We start from the raw sequence: 22,073 nt of genomic DNA on the forward strand, positions 1-22,073 counted from the left end.
CACTAGAGGTCTGCGAGGGACAGAATTTTCAGTCCCGCTCCAGCCCACACCTGCATTGTGCAGTCCCGCTCCCGCCCACAAATCCCGCAAGATGGGGCCGTTCGCTTTCTTAAGCTCTATCAAACACAGGGAAGGGAAAGGAATTGTCTAAAATGTCCAAGAGATTAGACCATGTCCACAAAATTAGGATGCTTAAAATGTTTTAATGCTAAATAAAAAATCCAGCACAAATGATGTATAACAGGCATACTTTAATCATTTGTATATTTTACTTTACACTCATATTTAGTTTGCGGGACTGCAGTTTATCACCCGCCCGCTCGCTCCCCCATTGTGTAGTTCCGCTCCTACCCACGTCCGCAATGAGCTTTGAACAAGACCGACCCGAAAGTGAAGAACTAAAAGAGAACTAAATCTCGTGTCACTGGGGTCAGTCCACAGAGCGCTATAACATGTGAACACGACAACTTCACAACACAATAGCACAAAATGCCAATAATCAACTATGGGGTTATTATCTATTCATTCAACTTTCCTGCACAAAATGAATAAAATTTCTTTGTAATGAACTGGCAGTTATTCACATCTTTCTCACGCTGGTTTTGTCGCTGTGGTTTGTTCAGAGATGTGACGTTCCTGAAGGACTGTGTGGGTGCTGAGGTGGAGGCAGCTTGTGCCAGTCCTGCCCCAGGTTCAGTTATTTTACTGGAGAATCTGCGCTTCCACGTCGCTGAAGAGGGCAAAGGCAAGGACCCCGCTGGTAACAAGGTTAGTGTGTTTTTGTTGTTGTCATACACACGTCTCTTGTCTGTAAAGAAAATTAAACTCTAAATAAAAAAAACAAACGAATCCACAGGCAAAACGCAGAATAGAATACTACTATATAATTTTATGCCTGAATGAAGTGAACATAAATACTGTAATGGTACACTCATAGGCACTGCAACTGATTTTTACATTCCAAGCTTCCTAATTATTCACCATAATGAGTTTATAAGCACGTTCAGACAATAAAAGGCTTAAGTTGTTGCAGACAGAACACAGCGATCTAATTTCTAACGTGAAGAGCCAATCTATGTTATAATTTTTCCTCATCATAAACAGACCTGGAGTTGTGTTTTGTTTCATTTGCACATGTTTAACACACAAACCCTGCATATCTTTTCTTCAAACTGAAAACTGTCTGTTCCACCTTGTGATGTCATGTGGTAATTTATGGTAATGCAGGAAGTCCTCTACTGTGTTTTTACACTCCACACACCTTCACTAGAATCATTTGGATGATTTCAGACCTGGAATTGCCAGACTCTACAGCTTTATGACAACAAATGCCTTTTACCTCTAGTTCAGTAGTTTTCAGGTCCTCACAAAGTGGAACAGAGCTTTTTGAGCTTTGGAGATTTAAAATAATAATAAAGGATTACGCAAACATGTGTGAATGAAACAAAACACAACTCCTGGTCTGTTTTTGAGGAGGTAACAACATTATAACACAGCTTAAAACTCACAAGTCAATTTTGTGTCTCATAGGTCCTTTTATGTTCGTGCTTACTGCTTATGAACTGACTGTAGATATCCTGACATGAAGCATGAAGCAGGTATAAAAGATGACTTGACAGAAACAGTGCTACTCGTGTTTTGACCATTTGGATCTGAGTGACCTTTATTTTGAAGGTCAGAGGTCCGTGTTTCTTTTCCTGTCCAAGAGCCCTCGCTGGAATGCTCTGTCCTCACTGAACTGTTATTTATAGAGCCATTTACAATCTTAAGACCACAGAATCAAATCTGAAGCCTAAAAATGCTTTGTCCATTACAGTTTATTGAAGTCCTGAGCTAAGCAGTCTACAAATGTTAATTTGTTATATTATTCTTAATAACAGCTGCTGACTGGACAGATGTTACTGAACCTTTTTCATGATATTCAAATTTTTCGAGGTGGACTTACGCATGCACCCACACAGCACTTCTCACATCCTCTTTTTGCAGCATATTAAATTGTGTTGCATTATCAAATAGTTTTAAATAAGTCTATTATGCAACATGGTATGATTGTTACAGACTGGTTTGAGATAAATGTGTGGGTTCTGCGGCGGCGGCCATGTTTGCTTTGTGTCTCATTCTTTGTGTTTTGTGTTTGTTTCAGACCAAAGCATCTCAGGAGCAGATCGATGCGTTCAGGGCCTCTCTGTCCAAACTGGGAGACGTTTATGTGAATGACGCTTTCGGCACCGCACACAGGGCTCACAGGTCAGAGGTCACACAGAGCTGCTGTTACTGCTACTGTGTTTCAGATGAGATCACAATATTCTATTGGCCAATAATATTTAGTACAGATGGAGGCCGCTCAAATGAATACTGTTCAAATGCAGATTTCTGTTTTAATACAGTGAGTTCTTGGGTTTAGTCATGAATTGAAATGATTAAGTTCAACATTTGTAGATTTACATTTTGTATATTTATGATACTTTTATCTCAAAATGTCCCTTTTCACAGTCTTCATGGATATGAGAAAAACAGTTCATTTCACATAATCCAACAGTGTCTTACTTGTGTCCTTTGAACTGCCCATGCTGCACTTAAAATCCCATTTTATGTAAAAAACTGGGCTAAGAAAACAAGACTCAAAACTGCAAAGTTTTTAAAAACTTCCTTATCCCAGACATTGACACTAAAGAGCATGATACTGACTGGATTTTCCTTGCAGTTCGATGGTTGGCGTGAACCTGCCGCAAAAAGCTGCTGGGTTCCTCATGAAGAAGGAGCTGGAGTACTTCGCCATGGCTTTGGAGAAACCACAGAGGCCCTTCCTGGCCATTCTCGGAGGGTAAGAACTCAACCCAGACAAAACGTGGGTCTGATCCACAGGCCTGGACTGCACCAGGGCCTACATTGGAGGTGTGGTCTGTGAGAGTAAGAGGAGGTGTACTCCAGGAATAGTGACCTTAAGCTCGTTATGCAACTGCACTGTACGGCGTCTGTCACTGATGCAGCTGAAACTCAATATGGCACTTTTGTTAAAGGGCCCATTTTACACTGTTGTTTTATCTGTCATAATGTTTCCACGTCACAAACAGACCGGGAGTTGTGTTTTGCTTCATTCACACATTTAACACACAAACCCTGCATATTTACGCTGAGTTCTTCTCTCAGACAGAAAATACTGGGGCACTTCCTGCATTACTGCGTTTAAAATGATTCTAGTGAAGGTGTATGAAATTTATAATCATTTCAGACCTGGGTTTGCCTATTTTTACTGAATAAAATGTTAAAGGTAGCTGTTAACTTAAACTACCACATTTTGAGCCTTGAAGATGCAGACAGACTAATAATTAAGAGTTACTCAGTCGTGTGAATGAAACAAAACACAACTCCAGGTCTGTTTGTATGAGGAAACGATGGTTCATCATGGATATTCATTCACGATTTAAAGCTCAAGAGTAAATTTTGCGTGATATATGGACCTTTTTAAAGGGCCTTTATTTTAACATATTCAGATCGAGTGGTATTCAAATGTTTTGGCGTCTCGTCATCTGAAACAAACATTGACACCAACAAAATAGTCCATATTTTTTCCATTGATTTGAGAAGTGTTGAGTAACGATGTGTGTGTATATTAACGAGGGTCTTTAGCCTTTGTCTTGTCTGAAGTTTCTGCTGTTTTTTTTTTTTTTTAAAGGGCGAAGGTGAAAGATAAGATCCAGCTGATCGACAACCTGCTGGACAAGGTGGATGAGATGATCATTGGAGGAGGAATGGCCTTCACCTTCCTCAAAGTCCTCAACAACATGGAGGTTTGTCACAACACTGAATTCTGCCTTGAAAACATTAGAAAGTAGTGTGTGTATATAAAGGGACCTGTTCCAAGTGAATTCCAAGTGAACTGAAGCTAATGGACCTGATCACTTCCTGAAATAATGCAGCTACGTGTGTGTGTGTGTGTGTGTCCTCTGTCAGTGTGCCCTGTGGCTACAATAGTAGCTTACCATCACCAGGGTATAGAGTGAATGAATAATGCTGTGTAAAGCGTCTTTTACAGACAGAAAATGTCTGTGAAAGCTTTATATAAATAAACACTTACTTACAAATCACGTGCCTTTTTTTCCCTCAAAGTCGCTCCCACTATCATTAGCAACAGATTTGATTGACAGTGTTGCTAAAAAAAAAGCGGCATTACCTTCAATAGCCTCGTTTGGTTGCCAAGATACTCGCAGTCAGAATTCCAAATTTGGAACTCTGCTGCAAATTTGCTCTAGCTTTGAGCTTCATTTAACTGGAGGTGAATGCTGTGGGTGACCCTTAGTCCAATTCTTTATACAGTCGGTGGTCTAAACCAGGACAAGAATGGACTTGGATTTAAAGGACTGAACCAGGTCTAAAAGTCCTTATCAGTTCTCTCACAAAACTACAAAAGAAATTGTAACAGAGCTCTATGTACTTCTCATATTGACGTCATAACAGTTGGAGCTCTGTAGAAAGACACTAGGCACTAAATGTTTTTCAGTCCTTTAACCTCTTGATCAACGTCCGTTTCCCAACTGAACTGTTTGAACAGTGGTTGAGAAATCCTCTGAAAGAATAAAGATAGCAGTGAAATGTATGGCCTGTTTTTGACCCCAGTAAAAGTCTGTGGGCTTTGAAAATATTTTACTATTTTAAGGTGAGACTCTGCAGGTGAATAGGAAAAATCTTAAATTTAGAGCTATTATTTTGAAACTTCTCCTGTAGTTTCCTCACATAAATGTAAGAAAAGAATGTATTACGTGTTTTTATCTTGCAATGCTTTCGTATTAAAATAAGGCATTTTTTATGTAAAAACTAGATAACTAACTAAAAATGGATGGAGACAGGTTTAAATTTGTATATTTAGTATCTAATATGGAAAGAAAAATAAGCAACAGAGGGGATCTTTAGTATTTGAGCAAACATAGTTTCAGATCTTTTTTTACTTTTATAAATCAGGCTTGGAATTGGATCCTTAAGAAGTCTGGAGTTTGTATGGTGCTACTTTAAGGGCTTATCCTTAAACTTTAAAGGTGCAGTATGTAACTTTTTGGTTGGGGTCCGTCAGCAGCTTGTTTCTATGAAGATGTCATTGCTCTGCCTGTAATGTTCCACAGTATGACATTAAACAGCTCTACCTTTTACATTATTCAATTACAGGTGGTTTTATAGCTCACAAATACCTAGAAAAATAGGCATTCTGATTGTGAGTGGGATTGCCTCTCCATAGATCTGACCTGTAACTTGGTCTGGTTTGGTCTCTATGAAGATAGAAAGGTTTAGTGCTATACTATGAAACATTTCAGACAAAGCAATTGCATCTCTATTGAAAAAAGCATTTGATGGGTCCTCCAGCAGAAAAGTTACACAATGCATCTTTTAAATTTTGATAAATGAAGAAATAAAGAAATACTGTCTCGGTAGAAAATAAAATGTGCTTTTAAAGCATTGTTAAAGCATCAGGTTTATGTATATATCAGTATAAATCAGGAGTCTAACCCACAACCCCTAAGCTAAGAGGCAGGAGACAGGCTAACCACTCCTAATGTAATGTAATATTTATTTTTCAGATTGGTAACTCTTTGTATGACGAGGAGGGCGCTGGCATCGTGAAGGACCTGATGGCCAAAGCGGAGAAGAATGGCGTTAAGATCACTCTCCCCGTGGACTTCGTCACCGGAGATAAGTTTGACGAGAAAGCAGCCACTGGAACAGCCACAGTCGCTGGAGGCATCCCTGCTGGGTGGATGGTGAGCATTGCTGTTACTGTTATTCATTAAAGGTCCAATTCTGTCTTATTTTATATATATTGAGTTATATATATATATAATTTTAGTATTTAAAAAGGGAATATATTGTGCTATTTTCTGACCTGTATAATGTTTTCTCATCATGAACATACCTGTGTTTACCTTGTGTTTTTTTGATTCACACATGTTCAACATACAAACCCTGCATATTTAGCATATTTAGTATATTTACTCAAACGGAAAACACTCTATTTCACCTTGTGATGTCATGTGGTAATACAGAAAGTGCTCCAGTATGTTTTTAAACTCCATGCACCTTCACTAGAATCATTAGGATTATTTCAGACCTGCAATTTCAAATCTCTGCTGAACTAAAGGTAATATAAAATGTAGCTGTTAACTTAAACTTCCACTACATGACATCACAAAGTGGAACAGGGCATTTTGAGTTCTGAGATGTAGACAGAGTAATAATAAAGGGTTTCTCAAGCATGTGTGAATGAAACAAAACACAACTCCAGGTCTGTTTTTGAGGAGGTAACAACATTATAACATGACTTAACGCTCACAAGAGTCAATTTTGCATAATAAAAGGACCTTTTAAATACTTACGACGTACCAAGGATAATTAACAAGAGTTCCAGCAATAATGTCGTTTTAACAATTTGCGATATTGTATTGAACACATCAGACCAAGAGACAAATGCACGGTAAAGTTCTGGTCTAACCCTTGTGTGTTCTGTAGGGTCTGGATTGTGGACCTGAGAGCTCCAAAGCCTTCGCTGAGGCTGTGGCCAGAGCCAAACAGATCGTGTGGAATGGACCTGCGGGCGTGTTCGAGTGGGAAAACTTCGCCAACGGGACCAAGAACCTCATGGACAAAGTGGTGGAAGCGACAAAGTCCGGCTGCATCACCATCATCGGTAACACAACCAGGACTTGACTGAAGCTAGCTCTGTAAAGGTTCAAGGTGCAGTGCTTTTCTCCATGGAGATGTTATTGCTTTGGAGTGTTTCACATTATGGCATTAAACCTTTCTATCATCATGGAGACAAAACCAGACCAAGTTACAGGTCAGATCTGTGGAGAGACGATCTTGCTCACAGTCAGAGTGCTTGTTTTTTTAGGTATTTTTGAGCTAAAACCGCCTATAATTGAATACATGTAGACTTAGTCTAAGGCAAACTTTATTGATCCTCAAGGGAAATTATTTTGGTCACCGAAGTTCACACATCAAAATGTAATATAATAACAAAGAGAGAAAAGATTCTAAATAAGTAGCAAAAAAGAGCAAGAGACAGCTGTCAAATAAGTTACAGTTATATAAATGTAAAATGTACAAGTCAAAATAAAATAGAAAGATAAGTAATAAAATTATAAAATCACAGCTTAATACAAGAAGTCATAGGAAGATAATGTGTGCAACAATGATATAATGATTGACAGGACATATGGTCAACCGTTACGTAAGGTTGAGTTGTACAGATGTAGGTAGTATTATCTATTATCTATGTAAGGTAGAGCTGTTTAACCTCATACTGTGGAACATTCCAGGCAGAGCAATGACATCTCCATAGAAACATGCAGGTGACGGACTTTCAGCCAGAAAAGCAACACCTTATGAACATTGGAAACTACATCTCCCATGATTCATTTCAGGGCAGACAACATGAAGAAATATTTTTTACTTGAATTCTTGGGATTATGATGGAAATAATTCACACCAAAATCTTGTCAAGGTATTTTGAAAGTAGAAACGTGTCCTATCTACAGTTATATCAGCCTCTATCGCAAATATCGCAATAAATATCGTACCGTGAGATTTGGATATCGTTACATCCCTTGTATCATAAAAACCAGTTGAATCTACCAGGCTGCTGAAGGTAACGCCTCTTCCCGCCCTGGTTTAATGCAGAGTGGGCTCTTGGCAACACTGTCAATCAAACCTGTTGGTAACACTAGCAGGAGAGATCTTGACGAAAGAAGCTGCATGTTCATATCTTGATTTACGGACAAAATAGCAAAATAAAAACCCTAGGATCATGTAAAGAAGGTGAATACAAACATAAGACCGAAATGACGAGGTTTACCGCAGCAGTTGCAGCAGTAGGCAGAAAGAGGGGCTACAGTTTTTCAATAGAAAGTGACTTGGAGCCAGAGTCGATGGAGCTGCTTAGCCATATGTCTGTATGTCCATTTATATACAGTCTATGGGTCTAATGCAGGTCTAAAAGTATTAATATCGGTCCCTTCCCTCACCTCTGTGTTCTTGTGTGTGTCCAGGAGGGGGTGACACTGCCACATGCTGCGCCAAGTGGAACACAGAGGACAAAGTGAGTCACGTGAGCACAGGGGGCGGAGCCAGTTTGGAACTGCTGGAAGGTGAGTGACAACTGAGAACAAGCAGCAAAAACAAAAACCGCACTTGGAGATAATCTGGAATTTTGTCCATAATGGTTGATTTTAAAATAATCAGGACATTTTCACTAGAATTTGTATTTTGTTTCAGTCAATATCAAAACTTCTCATCTTGGAAACCCGAGATCCACATGAAGACAGAATATTATTAGTCTTGTCTTGTAGCATAATCACTGAAAATTGTCCAGCAGTGGTCTAAAATAGAAAGGTTTTAGAGGCAGTTGCTGTTGCCCAAATCATGTTTCAAGGTTTTCAGCAAATGCAAAAATAAGTAGGATAACTGGGGCAGTTTGTGTGTTTTTGATTTATTTTAAGAGCCAATAAACTTTTTCACAACAGCCTGAAGTGACGCGATGCAGGGTAAATGTAACTCCTGGTTAATGCTTTTCTATGGCAAAATATCTGTGGAAATGTCTCACGTATTTTCCACCAGCTTCATAAATCTGCCCCATCACCAAATCTTCATCCAATAAGGTTCACAAAGGAAATATTCTGTCCATGAAGAATTTATCCACAACTATCAAGGTAAGAAAGATGAAAACATAAAGGCAAACAACAGCGACGGCACATTAGTGAACTACTCCTGAACAAAACTAATGTTATGGTCAAGAATAAAACATAAGTAATAAGTAATTCATTAATAATAATAATTAGTTTTTCTCAGGAGTAGTTCACTAATGCATCGTCGTTGTTCGCCTTTTCGTTTTCGTCTTTCTTACCTTGATAGTTGTGGATAAATTCTTCATGGACAGAATGTGTCCTTTGTCGACCTTATTGGATGAAAATTTGGTGATGGGGCAGATTTATGAAGCTGGCAGAAAATGCGCGAGACATTTCCACAGATATTTTGCCATAGAAAAGCATTAACGTAAGTGACATTTACCCTGCATCGCTGCACTTCTGGCCACAGTGGAAAAGGTCTATGGTATCTACATTGGGCCACGGGGCCACGCAACTGATGCTCTGAAATCCGTGACGTCAAATTAACTGTTGTGGAGCTTCATGTTTAACCCCGTAGTTTGTTTTCTCTCATTCATAAGATTTTCCCCAATGGCCAACAGGTCAAATATGATAATTGATCAATACAATGTTTTCAGTTTTGACCTTTTTTTGTACTTTGCATTTGCAGTTTGCATTTTTAGTGAAGAAATACATTTTTTTTTAAGGAAAAATCTTTATATTTTCAGGCAAAATTGTCCAGCCCTTGACCCTATGTTTTATTTACTGCCTTTGTCCAACCAGGAAAAAAATATTACTTACAAAAATGATCAAATTGGAGAAAACTTTATCAAAGTTTTTGTCAAATATGTTGACTAATGGTGTAATCTGTCAGGTGCACTTAAATCTTTGGCCTGTGTTTTATTTAAATTATTTTTCTTTTCTTCTTCAGGGAAAGTGCTGCCGGGTGTGGACGCTCTGAGCAGTGCCTAAACCTCTCCTCTGTTTGTGTGAATGAAAGAGATTGAGGTGGATTCTACTCTGCACTAGTTTACTCTGCTTCAGCCCAATACAGCCCTTTACATAGGACCTACTGTACTTACGTGTATTCTAACAAGTATCTCAAAGAGTTTTAGGGCAATGTCACAACGAAGAATCGAAGTCTGTAACTGTGCTCCGTTCTTTAAATCTTTAGAGCCACGTGCAATTTAAATTTACTGTGGAATTTTTCACTGTAAATTTTTTTCTCCTGTTAATTTGCCTGACAATCCGAAGAAGCAAATGAACTAAAACTAATTGGCTGACCTATATACACACACACAAATCCAGTTATATTATTATTTATGCTGCCCTATTTAAACCATATTTGTGTCAAGATGATTAAATGAAAAGACAGGATGCTGCTTTGTAATTCCAAATGGGCCCAAGTAACGTCTCCTTTTAAGAATAAATAATAAGATTGTACATTTTTGGTGCTTATTTTCATGTCGAGTTGTGAAACTGCTGCATATAATCTACTAAAATAGCCACAACAAAAGCACTTTCAAGGATGAAGATGTGTTTAATCTTTGAATCTTTAACTATTCAAACAAAATATAAATAAACTAAGAATTACGACTATTTACTGGCCCAGTGTAGTGTCGGTTTTGGCTGTTTCGTCCACCTCTGTCTGTGTGAATGTGTCTGTATTTTGGCTTTAGTCCATGCACTGAGTAAAACGGTTATAATTACATTGGATTAACAAGGTAGAGTACTGTTTAAACGGTTGTTGTCTGCTGTTTTGTTTTCTACAGCGCTGCTTTCTTGTCCTTACCCCAGTAAAACTCTGTGTTACACTTGAAATTGGCTTTTGGTCTTTTTTTAATTTATCTATTCATATATTTTTTCAATAGACAGTAATTTTCATTTGTTAAATTTGGGAGTTAATCTTGCTGTTGTGTCCATTGGTAAGACACTTCAACCTCTTCCTCTGTACGATATTTTCACTATATACATCTGATGGTACGGTATTTATTGCGATATTTTTGTAGAGGCAAAAAGACAAAATTGTGAATGAGTTTTTTCCTTAAATGCCATGACAGGACTTTGCTTGTATCATAAACTCAAAAGTTAAGATTTAAAAGTGCTTATAACATTTATTTAATGTTGTAAACTGGACAGAAACAAAGCAAAGGATCATGATCTATGTAGTTCCCTCTGTTTCTTTTAGCTATTGCGGCACCATAACAATAAATTTAAGTAAAGACACTTGTGGTTTGATATATTGTTACGGTCCACGATGTTATTGAGAGACACTTGACAATACAGTATCACGATAGTTCTGTTATTGTCACATCCCCAGTGTTAATATGTGTGTGAGTGAGTTGTGGTGGAAGATGCAGATGGTGCAGATTGGAAGTACAGTTCTGAGCAGGGTTTCCACAGTTATGGAAATCCTGTTAGGTCATGGAATTTTAGTATCTCTTACAGCATTCTGTTAAGTTCTCATTAGGCTATTATGATTATTTCTGAATGTATGCGCCTTTTGTTTAAAAAGAGACGACAATAAATGCACTGACAGTATTTTGAATGTTAAAAAACTATAATACCAAACCATAAGTTGAGTGGAAAGGATTAACATTTCATATTTAGCCCTAAAAGTCTAATCAATTTTACGCATGTAGATGCTGTAAAGTCATGGAAAATTCACTTTAGGTCATGAAAAAGTCATGGAAAAGTTTTGAAGTTTTGTCAGTGAAAAAGAGTGGGAACCCTGTGTGATTAACTTTGCGTGGGTAGTCCTCAGATACATTTAATTGAGTAACTTCTTAAGGAAATTATACTTGTCAGAGTAATTTTCTAGCAGCATACTTTTACTCCCACTTGAGTAATATTTTTTAAGAAGCTGTACTTGAGTAAAATGTACAATTGAACAGTGTAACAGTACTCTTACTTGAATACAAGCTTTGGTTCCTTTTCCCACTGTGAGTAAGACACAGAGGATATTTTTTTAAAGGTGCACTATGTAACTTTTCCAGTGGGTGTCCATCACCTTCTTGTTTCTATGGATCTTTCATTGTTCTGCCTCAAATGTTCCAAAGTATGACATTAAACAGCTCTACCTTACATTTATTCAATTACAGATGGTTTTATAGCTCAAAAATACCTAGAAAAGCAGGCATTCTGACTGTGAGCAGGGTCGCCTCTCCACAGATCTGACCTGTAACCTGACTTGGTTTGGTCTCCATGAAGACAGAAATGTGAAATACATACTGTGAAATATTCCAGACAAAACAATTACATTTCCATGAATAAAATCAGATGGTGGACGCTAAAAGTTAGAATATGCACCTTTAAATATCAATTTGCAAATTGATCATTTTGATTCAGTGGTGATATTTTGTGCAGCCCTAACTGGCAGCCTCTCCTCCATCAGTCTGCCCCAGGACTGCTGTGTCTATAGAGTTTGAGAGAAGTATGGAAAAGTACAAATGGGTTAAGATTATCATTACATTTTTAATACAATGACGCCCTCTGGTGGTTAACATTTTTCCTGTCAATACATCAATACAGTCATCATTCACACAAGATATAAGAAACAGCCAGGCACACTCTCATTAAATATATTTATTATGTTAAAAAAGACAAAGACATCAGCAAAGGAACAGCATATTCATTTGGGACAATTTGATTCTCAGTCCAAAGTGTAAATGTTTTCTTGAACCGGGCGTCTCATTCTGATCTCGTAAATGATGTGGCGAGGCTCATCTGAAAAACTAAAATTACAGGTCCTACGTTACACAAAACTGACTCTTGTGAGCTTTAAGCCATATTATAATGTTGTTACCTCATCAAAAACAGACCTGCAGCTGTGTTTTGTTTCATTCACACATATTAAAATTAATAACTCTTTAGTGTTAGTCTGTTTACATCTCCAAAGCTCAAAATGTGATGTCATGTACCTTTTACCTTTAGTTCAGTAGAGACTGGCAAATCCAGGGTTGAAAGTATCCAAATGTTTTTAGTGAAGGTGTTTGTAGTGATGTAAGTAAGTATAGAGAAGCTTTATAGAGCATCTTTCACAGACAAAAAATCAAAACAAAGTGCTTTACAGAGTGCATTAAATAACATAAGACAGAAGAATTACAGATACAGTCAACATAAAGCTTGTCTAAATAGTAGTGTCTTGAGCTGCTTTATAAAAGAGTCAGTAGAGTTTGCCTCATGGACGGCATTCCATAATTGGGGGGGCTACAGCCTGAAAAGACTGGTTCCCCTGTGTTTTATTGAAGCGGGACTTTGGAACAATCAATGGGTTCTGACCTGAGAACCAGAGAGCGCAGACTAAGGTGTAGGGGCGCAGTAAGTCACTGATGTGCTGGAGCTCAAAGGTGGAACTGAGTCGTCGTTCTGCAAGTCTCAAGTAAGTCTGAAGTCTTTGACCTCAAGTCCAAGTCAAGTATCAAATCAAATACAAGAAAGTCTAAGTCAAGTCTCGAGTCACTGGCCCATAAGTCCAAGTCAAGTCCAAGTCATCTGCTTTGAGCTTCAAGTCATTTCAAGTCTTTAAACCAAAGAACCAAATATAGCTTAGATTTTTTCAATTTATATGAATATTAAGTTAAATTGCACTTAAAAAGGATATTTTCAACAAGATCTTATTGTGAATCATATGGTCAGAAGAGAAAAAATTTAGATTTAAGAGTACTTAGTAACAATTATTTTGCCATGTCGTCTGCAGTGAAATGGAAAGATCATGTTCTTTGTAGTTCCCTCTGTTTTACTGTATTGTACTGTATATTACTGTAGTACATTTGAGGGTACCACATCACAGTACTTCAGTTAGTCCAAAGTAACAAGTAAAGAAGTGGGACTGACATGCTCCAGTCTGTAAAAGTATTTTCAAAAAGTATATATATTTTAGGAAAAGCATCAAGTCTTCTCAAATCACAGGGCTCAAGTTTGAGTTAAGTCCCAAGTCACTGACCATCAAATCAAAGTTGAGTCCCAAGTCTTAGTCCATTTTTATCAAGTCAAGTCTCAAGTCCTAAAAATAGTGACTCAAGTCTGACTTGAGTCCAAGTTACGACTTGCAAGTCCCCACCTCTGCTGGAGCTTTTTAAGTTGACTTTAACAACACTTTGATCTTAACAGGAAGTCAGTGCAGTGAAGATAAAAATAGTGTGATGTGTGTTTGCTCGTTTGCTCCTGTTAAAAAACTTTTAGACACCTTTTGTGTGAGTTTCAGCCGCGTAAGTGTGGACGTGTTAAAACAAGTAAAAAGAGAATTACAAAAATCTAAACAAGATGAAATAAAAGAGTGAACAATCATCTCAAGATCAGCATTTGATAAAAATTGGTCTTGCTTGGCTGCATTGACCCTCCAAAGAAAAACACAGTGGAGCACTTTCTGTATCACCACATGACATCACAAAGTTGAACAGAGTTATTTCTGTTTGAGAGAAGAACTCAGCCTAAATATGCAGAATTTGTGTTTTAAACATGTGTGAATGAAACACAACACAACTCCAGGTTTGTGACAATGAAACAACATTATAACATATCAGAAAGCAGCGTATTATGGACTGTTTTAATGCATTTTGGACTTCCTTTTGAATATATATTTGGTTATAAACATAAATCTGATCGATGTAAACTCACCATCCAGACTTCAGCCCTTTTCCACCTGTGAAATTAATAAAAATATCATATAAATAAAATATAAACGAAGGTTAAAGCCAATGTGGCGACGTATTCTTACGTTTTAAAGCCACAAAGAGCGAGACCACTGCTAAAATGAACAGAATACTGAGGGAGAGAGACAAGACTGGGACGTTTATCTGAACAGAGAGCGAGGGCACCTGCTCCTCCACCTGAGAATCAAAAAGAGACAAAAAATATACGTATTATTGTCAAAAAATATAAAAAATCAGATACTAATCAGTCTTAAATCTAGTATTGGAACTACATACTCATTTGAGCAAGTATTGATACTAAAAAAGTCACACTTACAAATAGAAATGAACCTTTTCTGAATAGTTTTAGAATGATTTTGAGCTGTTTAGGAACAAGTATAAGAGCACAAAGACAAGTTTACACCTATGGACCATTGAGGGATTACACAGATATAAGACCACTTGGGAATAGAAAAGAAAGTACTATGATTTAATGTTGAAAATCATATTCAATTGTTCTAAAGAAAGAGAGTTTTTTATTATCATTGTGGTATTGGAATCGGTATTGAGTATCAGAGTATCAAGTCTGCTCCTGTATTAGCTGTATACTGTTTGAGAGATGAACTCAGCCTAAATCTGCAGGGTTTGTGTATTAAACATGCGAGAATGAAACAAAACACTCCAGGTCTGTTTGCGATGAGGAAATGACATTATAATGTAGATCCGAAAGTAGCGTAATATGGGCCCTTTTAAATTAAATGTAATGAAGACCCCAAATCTCACATTGACGGGTTCAGACCGATGCAGAGTGGAGTTTTTCAGGATTTCCAGTTGCGACGACAGCACTGCTCTCCAGTTCACTACAAAAAAAAAATAAAAAAATCACATGGTAAGAAAAATAATCAAAAAAACTAAAGGTAAATGCTTTGAAGCACTTCGTTTTTGTTTGTTTTTTTACCTGTGGGCGTGGCTTCCTCTTGGACTGCTTCTTCTGTGGTTGTAGTTGTAGTAGTCGTCGTGATAATCGTGGTGGTGGTCGTCGTAGTTGTGGTGGTGGTCGGAGGACTGGTGCCTGGAGCTGGAGCACAATCAAACATTACACATTTCAGTTAAAGCTGCACTGTGTAACTTTCTGGTAGAGGGCATGTCCATGTAGAGGCAATTATTTTTTTCATTGAATGTTCTATGTAGTGTTGTAGGCAGGATTGCACTAATAGAGACCAAGACCTGGCTGAGACCAGGACAAGACCAAAACCTCTGAGGGTCAAGACCAAGACTAGACAGAGACCACGGCCCATCAAGACCAAATTGAGACCATCTTTGTAATTTTTGACATTTATTTGCATTTTACAGTTATTTTGACACATTCATATCAATGTTTTTTTTTGTGTGTGTGTTTTTCTTTTTATAAATCTATCCCCATTTTATCACTCGTCAAGTGTCAGACATCGAGACCAAGACAAGACCAAGTCCAAGCGCCTTCAAGGCTGAGACAAGACTAAGTCCAAGCACCTTCAAGATCGAAACAAGACCGAGTCCAAGCGCCTTCAAGACCGAGACAAAACCGAGTCCAAGCGCCTTCAAGGCCGAGACAAGACCGAGACAAGACCGAGTCCAAGCGCCTTCAAGATCGAGACAAAACTGAGCCCAAGTGCTTTCAAGGCCGAGACAAGGCCGAGGCAAGGCCGAGTCCGAGCGTCTTCAAGATTGAGACAAGACCCAGTCCAAATGTGGTTGAGTCCAAGACAAGACCAAGACTGCAAAAAAATGGTCTCAAGGCCACTCTCGAGACAAAGACCAGTCTTGAGTAGTACGACACTAGTTCTAAGGCATGGCTAGAACTCTGAGGGGTAAGACCAAGACAAGACTGAGACTTTTAAAGGCCAAGAGTCCAAATGTGGTTGAGCCCAAGACAAGACCAAGACCACGGCCCATTGAGACCAAATTGAGACCATCTTTGTAATTATCCACATTTATTTGTTTTTTACTGTTATTTTGGCGCATATATATCAATATTTTTTATAAATCTATCCCCATTTTATCACTCGTCAAGTGTCAGACCTGAAGACCGAGACAAGACCGAGTCCAAGCGCCTTCAAAAACGAGACAAGACAGTAAACAAGACTGTAATTATGGACGGGAAGTCTCATCTTAAGACCCACTTTTATTCTCTGGTTTTAAACACCATGTGAGTTGTGTGGTTCTCTGTGTCTTTTATTTATTTTAACTTATTTACTGCTTTTTTATGATTTTTATGGTTTTGCTTTTATTAGATTTTTATTGCTTTTATTGTTTCAGGACTGATATGATCATATTTGAGCAATTTACCTTTTGTTGTCTTCATTTTAAGATCTCTGTGCAGCACTGTGGAAACTGCTTTGTTTGTAAAATGTGCCATAGAAATAATTGGATGAAGTGATAAGTCTTGTTCCATTGATAGATAATTTTACTTGTTTAGAAATATACTCAAATCATGATAAAACTTTCTTAATTCATGTAATTTTAACTATGGCTAGATTTTAGTTTTTGCAGTGCTGACCTCTGACCTCTGACCCCTGACCTCTGACGACGCGCAGGTTCATGATGGTCTTCTTGTCGTTGAAGATGCCGTTGATGTTGACCCTGCAGCAGTAAGGTCCACTGTCCGAACGACGCACGTCCAGAATGTCCAGGTCCATCTCCCCGTCCAGAACATCCCCGGTGAGACGGTACCGATCCGAGACCTGAGGAACAAGAGGAACTGAGTTAGACTCTTAGACCCAGCCCAGTCCTGGTTTAGTCTTGACTCTGGTCTTGTTTACTAGGAGGCAACCAATGGCCTCTCTTACTCTTATTAGCTGGGTTATGAGTTTAGGCTTGTTTTAATCCTATTGTTGGGTCCAAGTTCAGTTTTGCATTAGTCCTGATTCAGTTCTGACTCAGTTCAGTCCAAGTCCCAAATAAGTGAGGCCTTGCTTAGTCCTGGTTCTTCTTTATTCTAATTTAGTCCTGGTTCATTCCTGCTTTAGTCCTGGTTTAGTCCTGGTTCAGATTTGTTTTAGTCCTGGTTTTTATTCCGGTTAAATCCTGGTCCCATCTGGGTTTTATTCTAATTTAGTCCATGTTAAATCTGGTTTAGTCTTGCTTTAGTCCTGGTCCAGTCCTGGTTTAGTCCTGGTCGAGTCCTGGTTTAGACCTGGCTTAGTCCTGGTCCTGCTCTAGTCCTGGTTTAGACCTGATTTAGTCCTGGTTCAGTTCTGGTCCAGTCCTGGCCCTGTTCCAGTCCTAGTCCTAGTCCTGGTCCTGGTCCTGGTTTAGTCCTCTCCAGTCTTGGTCCAGTCCTGATTCAGTCCTGCTCTACTCCTGGTTTAGTCCTGCTCCATTCCCGCTCTAGTCCTGGTCCAGTCTTGATTCAGTCCTGCTCTAGTTCTGGTCCAGTCTTGGTTCTGGTCTAGTCCTGGTCCAGTCCTGCTCTAGTCCTGGTCCTGGTTCAGTCTTGGTTCTGGTCTAGTCCTGGTCCAGTCCTGCTCTAGTCCTGGTCCTGGTTCAGTCCTGGTTTAGTCCTGTTCCTGGTTTAGTCCTGGTCCATTCTGGTTTAGTCCTGGTCCTGGTCCAGTCCTGGTCCAGTCCCGCTCCTGTCCCGGTCCAGACCTTGGAGATGACCCCGTTCTCGTCGGTCTGGACCAGGATGCTGCTGCACCAGAAGGTTCCACAGTCGCGTCCCCAGCAGACTCTGCTCAGGCCGAACCTCTGCACGCTGTACTGACACGACAGAGACGCCACGCCCCCTTCTGTCACACGGTAGGTACTGCAGCCTGGACACAACAGAAAACAGAAAACAATCAGACTGTCCGCAAAAATAAAAACTACACACTGATCCTTAGATATATCATGATACTTGATACTGAGATTGTATTTAAGATGGACTAAGACAAACTTTATTGATCCACAAGGGAAATTATTTGGACACAGTAGCTCACACATCACAATATAATAATAACAAAGAGTAAAAAAATACTATAAATGGTAATAATAAATTCTAAATAAGTAGCAAAAATAAAAAAATAAAAAATAAAAATCTGAAAAAGAAACTGTGATATAAATGTGTATGTACAAGTCAAAATAAAATAGAAAAGTAATAAATAAATAAAAATGAATGAAAAATAAATTAAAAATTAAAAATATAAAAATAAAAATCTCAGCTATATACAAGAGATTGTCAAGATTGTTTGAATGAATGAATATGAATGTTTATTTGGACAGTAATGTGTAACATAAATACATAGATATAATACAAAAAGTAGATATTTCTTTTCTATAATAATAAACAAAAATAAATGTCATGCAGATTTTACTTGAGTCCGAAAGGTCTTGTATATTACACAAAATTGACGCTTGTGAGCTTTTAGTCATGTTATATTGTTGTTTTCTCATCACAAACCGACCTGGAGTTTTGTTATGATTTATTCACGCATGTTTGAGTAAGTGTTTATTATTTTAAAAGCTCAATATGCTCTATTAGTTCACTTTTTTTAGACTTTGACAATTTACCTTTAACTCAAGAACTAATAAATCTGCAGGATTTGTGTGCTGAACATGTGTGAATGAAACAAAACACAACTCCAGGTCTGTTTGTGATGAGGACACATAACAAATAGATAATAAAATACTGTAATATGTTTGTTTGTTTTTTTCACAGTTGCAATCAGTTAATTATTTTAGCACTGTTGTAAAATGCATTTGCTTTCTGTATCAGTATCAACATTTTGTAATATTATTGAGAAGCAGGAGACAAGATGAGCCCTGGAATTGCCAAACTCTAAAAGGTAAAAGGAGCTGTGAACTTAAAAACTACCACTTCATGACCTCACAAGGTGGAACAGAGCATTATGAGCTTTAGAAATATAGACAGACTAATAATAAAGTGTTACTCAGACATGTGCGAATGAAACAAAACACAACTCCAGGTTTGTTTTTGAGGCGGTAACAACATGACTTAAAGCTCACAAGAGCCAGTTTTGTGTAATATAGGACCTTTAAATCTAAATTATTTCTAGACTAAGATAAAATTAAAGCAAAACTAAACCAGAATAAAAGCACAATTTGAATTATAAAATATTGAGTAGCTCCATCTAATCCAGATGCATGCTTCTATTTTATCCATGGGGCCACATGAGAAACAGAAAATACTGTATTGTGGAGGACAGGGCCAAAATGCTTAACTCAATTCTGCAAAATATTAATTGTATTTCTTTATAAAAAGCAGTAAAAAGCTGGTAAGACTGGTAAGAGATTATGTTATGACTAAGCAATGAAAAAGTGAGGTTGCTTTACAAAAATGTCATTAAAAAACCCCCACCAAAAATAAAAGTAATGGAGCTTTAGGCCATGCATGAGGTACAATGACAAAATATGTTTATTTTGTAATTACAAATGATCTTAAACGGGCCAGTCAGAGACAACCAAAGGACCTTATGTGGCCCAGGTCTGGTTTAATCTAAGTCTAAAATGCAAACTGCAAATTATTTCATATAAAAAATAAAATAAAAAAACAAATTTACCTTTGCCATTCAGGGCCATCACCAAAGTTAAAAACCGCACATGTGTAAATATATCATCCATCCCAAATCCAGCAGTAGTAGTCGTAACAATAGTAGTAGTAGTTGCAGTAGTAGTAGTATTAGTAGTTGTAGTACAGTATTGGAAGTATCTTGTTGTGAAACAGATAGAAGGAGTCCCCAGCGTCAAAAAGGGTGGGGCTTAAAAACACTGAGGCTCCACTGTCCAGCTTCCAAAATAGCCAAGTGTAGTCTATGGCTGCAGTCATTTAGAGAATTAATAGGTCAATGGAGTCTTATTCAACCAAAACTTGTGTCAGTCTACTAATTACTTTATGTATATTATAAGGATTTGGCTGAACATTTGGTATTTTTTGGTATTTGTGTAAAACGGCAGATTAAAGGCACATTGTGAAGGTTTTCTGGTGCTTTTCTCAATGGAGATGTTACTGCTTTGTCTGGAATGTTTCACAGTATGGCATTAAACCTTTCTATTATCACGGAGACCAAAAAAGACCAAGTTACAGGTCAGATCTGTGGAGAGGCGACCCTGCTCACAGTCAGAATCCCTGTTTTTCTAAGTATTTTTGAGCTGTAAAACCACTTGTAATTGAATAAATCTAAGGTAGAGCTGTTTAATGTCATACTGTGGAACATTCCAGACAGAGCAATGACATGTCCATAGAAACAAAGAGGTGACAGAGCCAGAAAAGTTACAGAGTGAACCTTTAGACTCATGATTTGCAAGTGTAGTCTTAAATAATTCCATAATTTCTGAGTACTTTTTTATCAAAAATTTTAGTTTTAGCATGAGCTTCCCCTGCAGGTTAGTCTTATGATTGCAGTTTGGGTCAGATACACTGAGATACGTGATAATTTTGACCAAGAAATTCTCAAATCCTGGTTTAGTTCTAGTTTGGATCTGGATCTTGTCTTATCTCTTAGTTCTGGATAGTTGCACTGTGTCGCTTCATCCACCTCTGTTTTTAACACAAAAACAAACTATTCGTGTCTGAAATAGCTTGCATTGTTTACATTTTATTTTCCCATTTGCTGGACTGTTTTGTGTTGATTAACTTCTTACAGTGACGAAGGAAGCCTCTTGGACAATGAGACTCTGTTTGGGTCTTCTGCTCCTTTGACTCTGAGGCTGTGGAGACATCCCCGATTCACAAAACACTCATTCTTTTTCGATATTCTCCTTTTCATTCACTGCTACGGCTGCTTTCAACAAAACAACTCACAATGTATGGACTCAATAGATACAGAAGGGATATATATGATGTTGGCCTACTTTTGTCAGCCACAGTTACCCAGTGTTGTCAGAAAGTATTTTTAGAGAAAGTATTTAAGAGATGCTATTTTCTGTCTAATCATTAAAAACATACTTTGAGTTCAGTTTTGTTTAATTCAGACAACACACAAACCCTGCATATTTACAACAAAACACAACTCAACACAAACTCTTGAGGAGGTAACAACTTTCTAACATGTAAAATTTTGTATAGAACCATTGCATTCATGCTGATCATTTAAAACTATGGCTTTTTAATGTATTTTTTTTTTGTCTGATATGTTGTTAAGTAATTGTTTTTAAGTCCTATTAGGATGCTCGCCAAATATGAAATCGATTTTTTTTTTGTCTTAATAGCCTATCAGTGCCATTATCTTAATCTATAAACAGAAAAGGCTCAGAAGTTAAAGGGCCCATATTTTGTTTATTCTGTTTTCTGATCTAGTTTATGATGTTGTTTTTATCAAAGTTTCTAAAAACCCAAAGACAGGTATGATTTCTCCCGTTACTTATGTTGTCATAATCTACTTAATTCTAATCTTAAAAATAGTGTAATTCGGTGCATTTTCACTGAATTACCAACAATTATTTCCATTTGTAACGTCTCGAAATCCACTTCTCAGTTTCTTCACAATAAAGTTAACTAAAAAATTAAGATCTACATTTTTCAAATTCCAAACTGCACAAAAAGCAAAGGAGATTAATTTTAAAATAGTAAAATTGCTAGCTTTCTATTCAAATAGTTAAGATTTGAGGTTACTTATTGTTCTTTGACACAACAGATCACATATTCTTTAGCTGTATGTGTATAATAATGCATTTTGGGAGGATTTACATCATTGGTTAGATTAGAAAGAGATTAGAAAATGTTATGTATTGCTTCATTTTAAATAATTTGTTAATTAATGATTTGACTATTAACTCCATAATAATTTTACAGAAATTTTTTAACACAAAAATTGATTCTTTAAGAGTCTACCAA

General features: G+C 37.6%; 2 protein-coding genes across 2 annotated transcripts in view; one reads left to right on the top strand and one right to left on the bottom strand.

The window, feature by feature from the left end:
* pgk1 (phosphoglycerate kinase 1) overlaps nucleotides 1-10,448 on the top strand; it is a 16,116-nt gene extending 5,668 nt beyond the window's left edge. The window contains exons 4-11 of the mRNA XM_020920626.2: nucleotides 624-768; nucleotides 2,144-2,247; nucleotides 2,705-2,824; nucleotides 3,677-3,791; nucleotides 5,571-5,750; nucleotides 6,496-6,673; nucleotides 8,034-8,132; nucleotides 9,559-10,448. Coding sequence (XP_020776285.2) covers nucleotides 624-768; nucleotides 2,144-2,247; nucleotides 2,705-2,824; nucleotides 3,677-3,791; nucleotides 5,571-5,750; nucleotides 6,496-6,673; nucleotides 8,034-8,132; nucleotides 9,559-9,599 — 982 coding nt within the window. The 3' untranslated portion in view covers nucleotides 9,600-10,448. The remainder of the gene's footprint in view (nucleotides 1-623; nucleotides 769-2,143; nucleotides 2,248-2,704; nucleotides 2,825-3,676; nucleotides 3,792-5,570; nucleotides 5,751-6,495; nucleotides 6,674-8,033; nucleotides 8,133-9,558) is intronic.
* Nucleotides 10,449-12,203: 1,755 nt separating this feature from the next.
* On the bottom strand, nucleotides 12,204-20,959 carry LOC110156440 (hepatitis A virus cellular receptor 1 homolog). Its single transcript, XM_055148713.1, has 8 exons — nucleotides 20,882-20,959; nucleotides 17,891-18,175; nucleotides 16,800-16,983; nucleotides 15,219-15,338; nucleotides 15,044-15,120; nucleotides 14,347-14,458; nucleotides 14,247-14,271; nucleotides 12,204-12,361 (listed from the first exon to the last, which is right to left on the bottom strand). The coding sequence occupies exons 1-8, from the start codon at nucleotides 20,957-20,959 to the stop codon at nucleotides 12,280-12,282; spliced, it is 963 nt and encodes a 320-aa protein (XP_055004688.1). The 3' UTR covers nucleotides 12,204-12,279.
* Between the last annotated feature and the right edge of the window lie 1,114 nt (nucleotides 20,960-22,073).

The sequence above is a fragment of the Boleophthalmus pectinirostris genome, unplaced genomic scaffold, assembly GCF_026225935.1.
Source record: "Boleophthalmus pectinirostris isolate CB_2022bp ecotype Guang Dong unplaced genomic scaffold, ASM2622593v1 HiC_scaffold_12, whole genome shotgun sequence".
In the NCBI taxonomy this organism is placed as follows: Eukaryota; Metazoa; Chordata; class Actinopteri; order Gobiiformes; family Gobiidae; genus Boleophthalmus; species Boleophthalmus pectinirostris.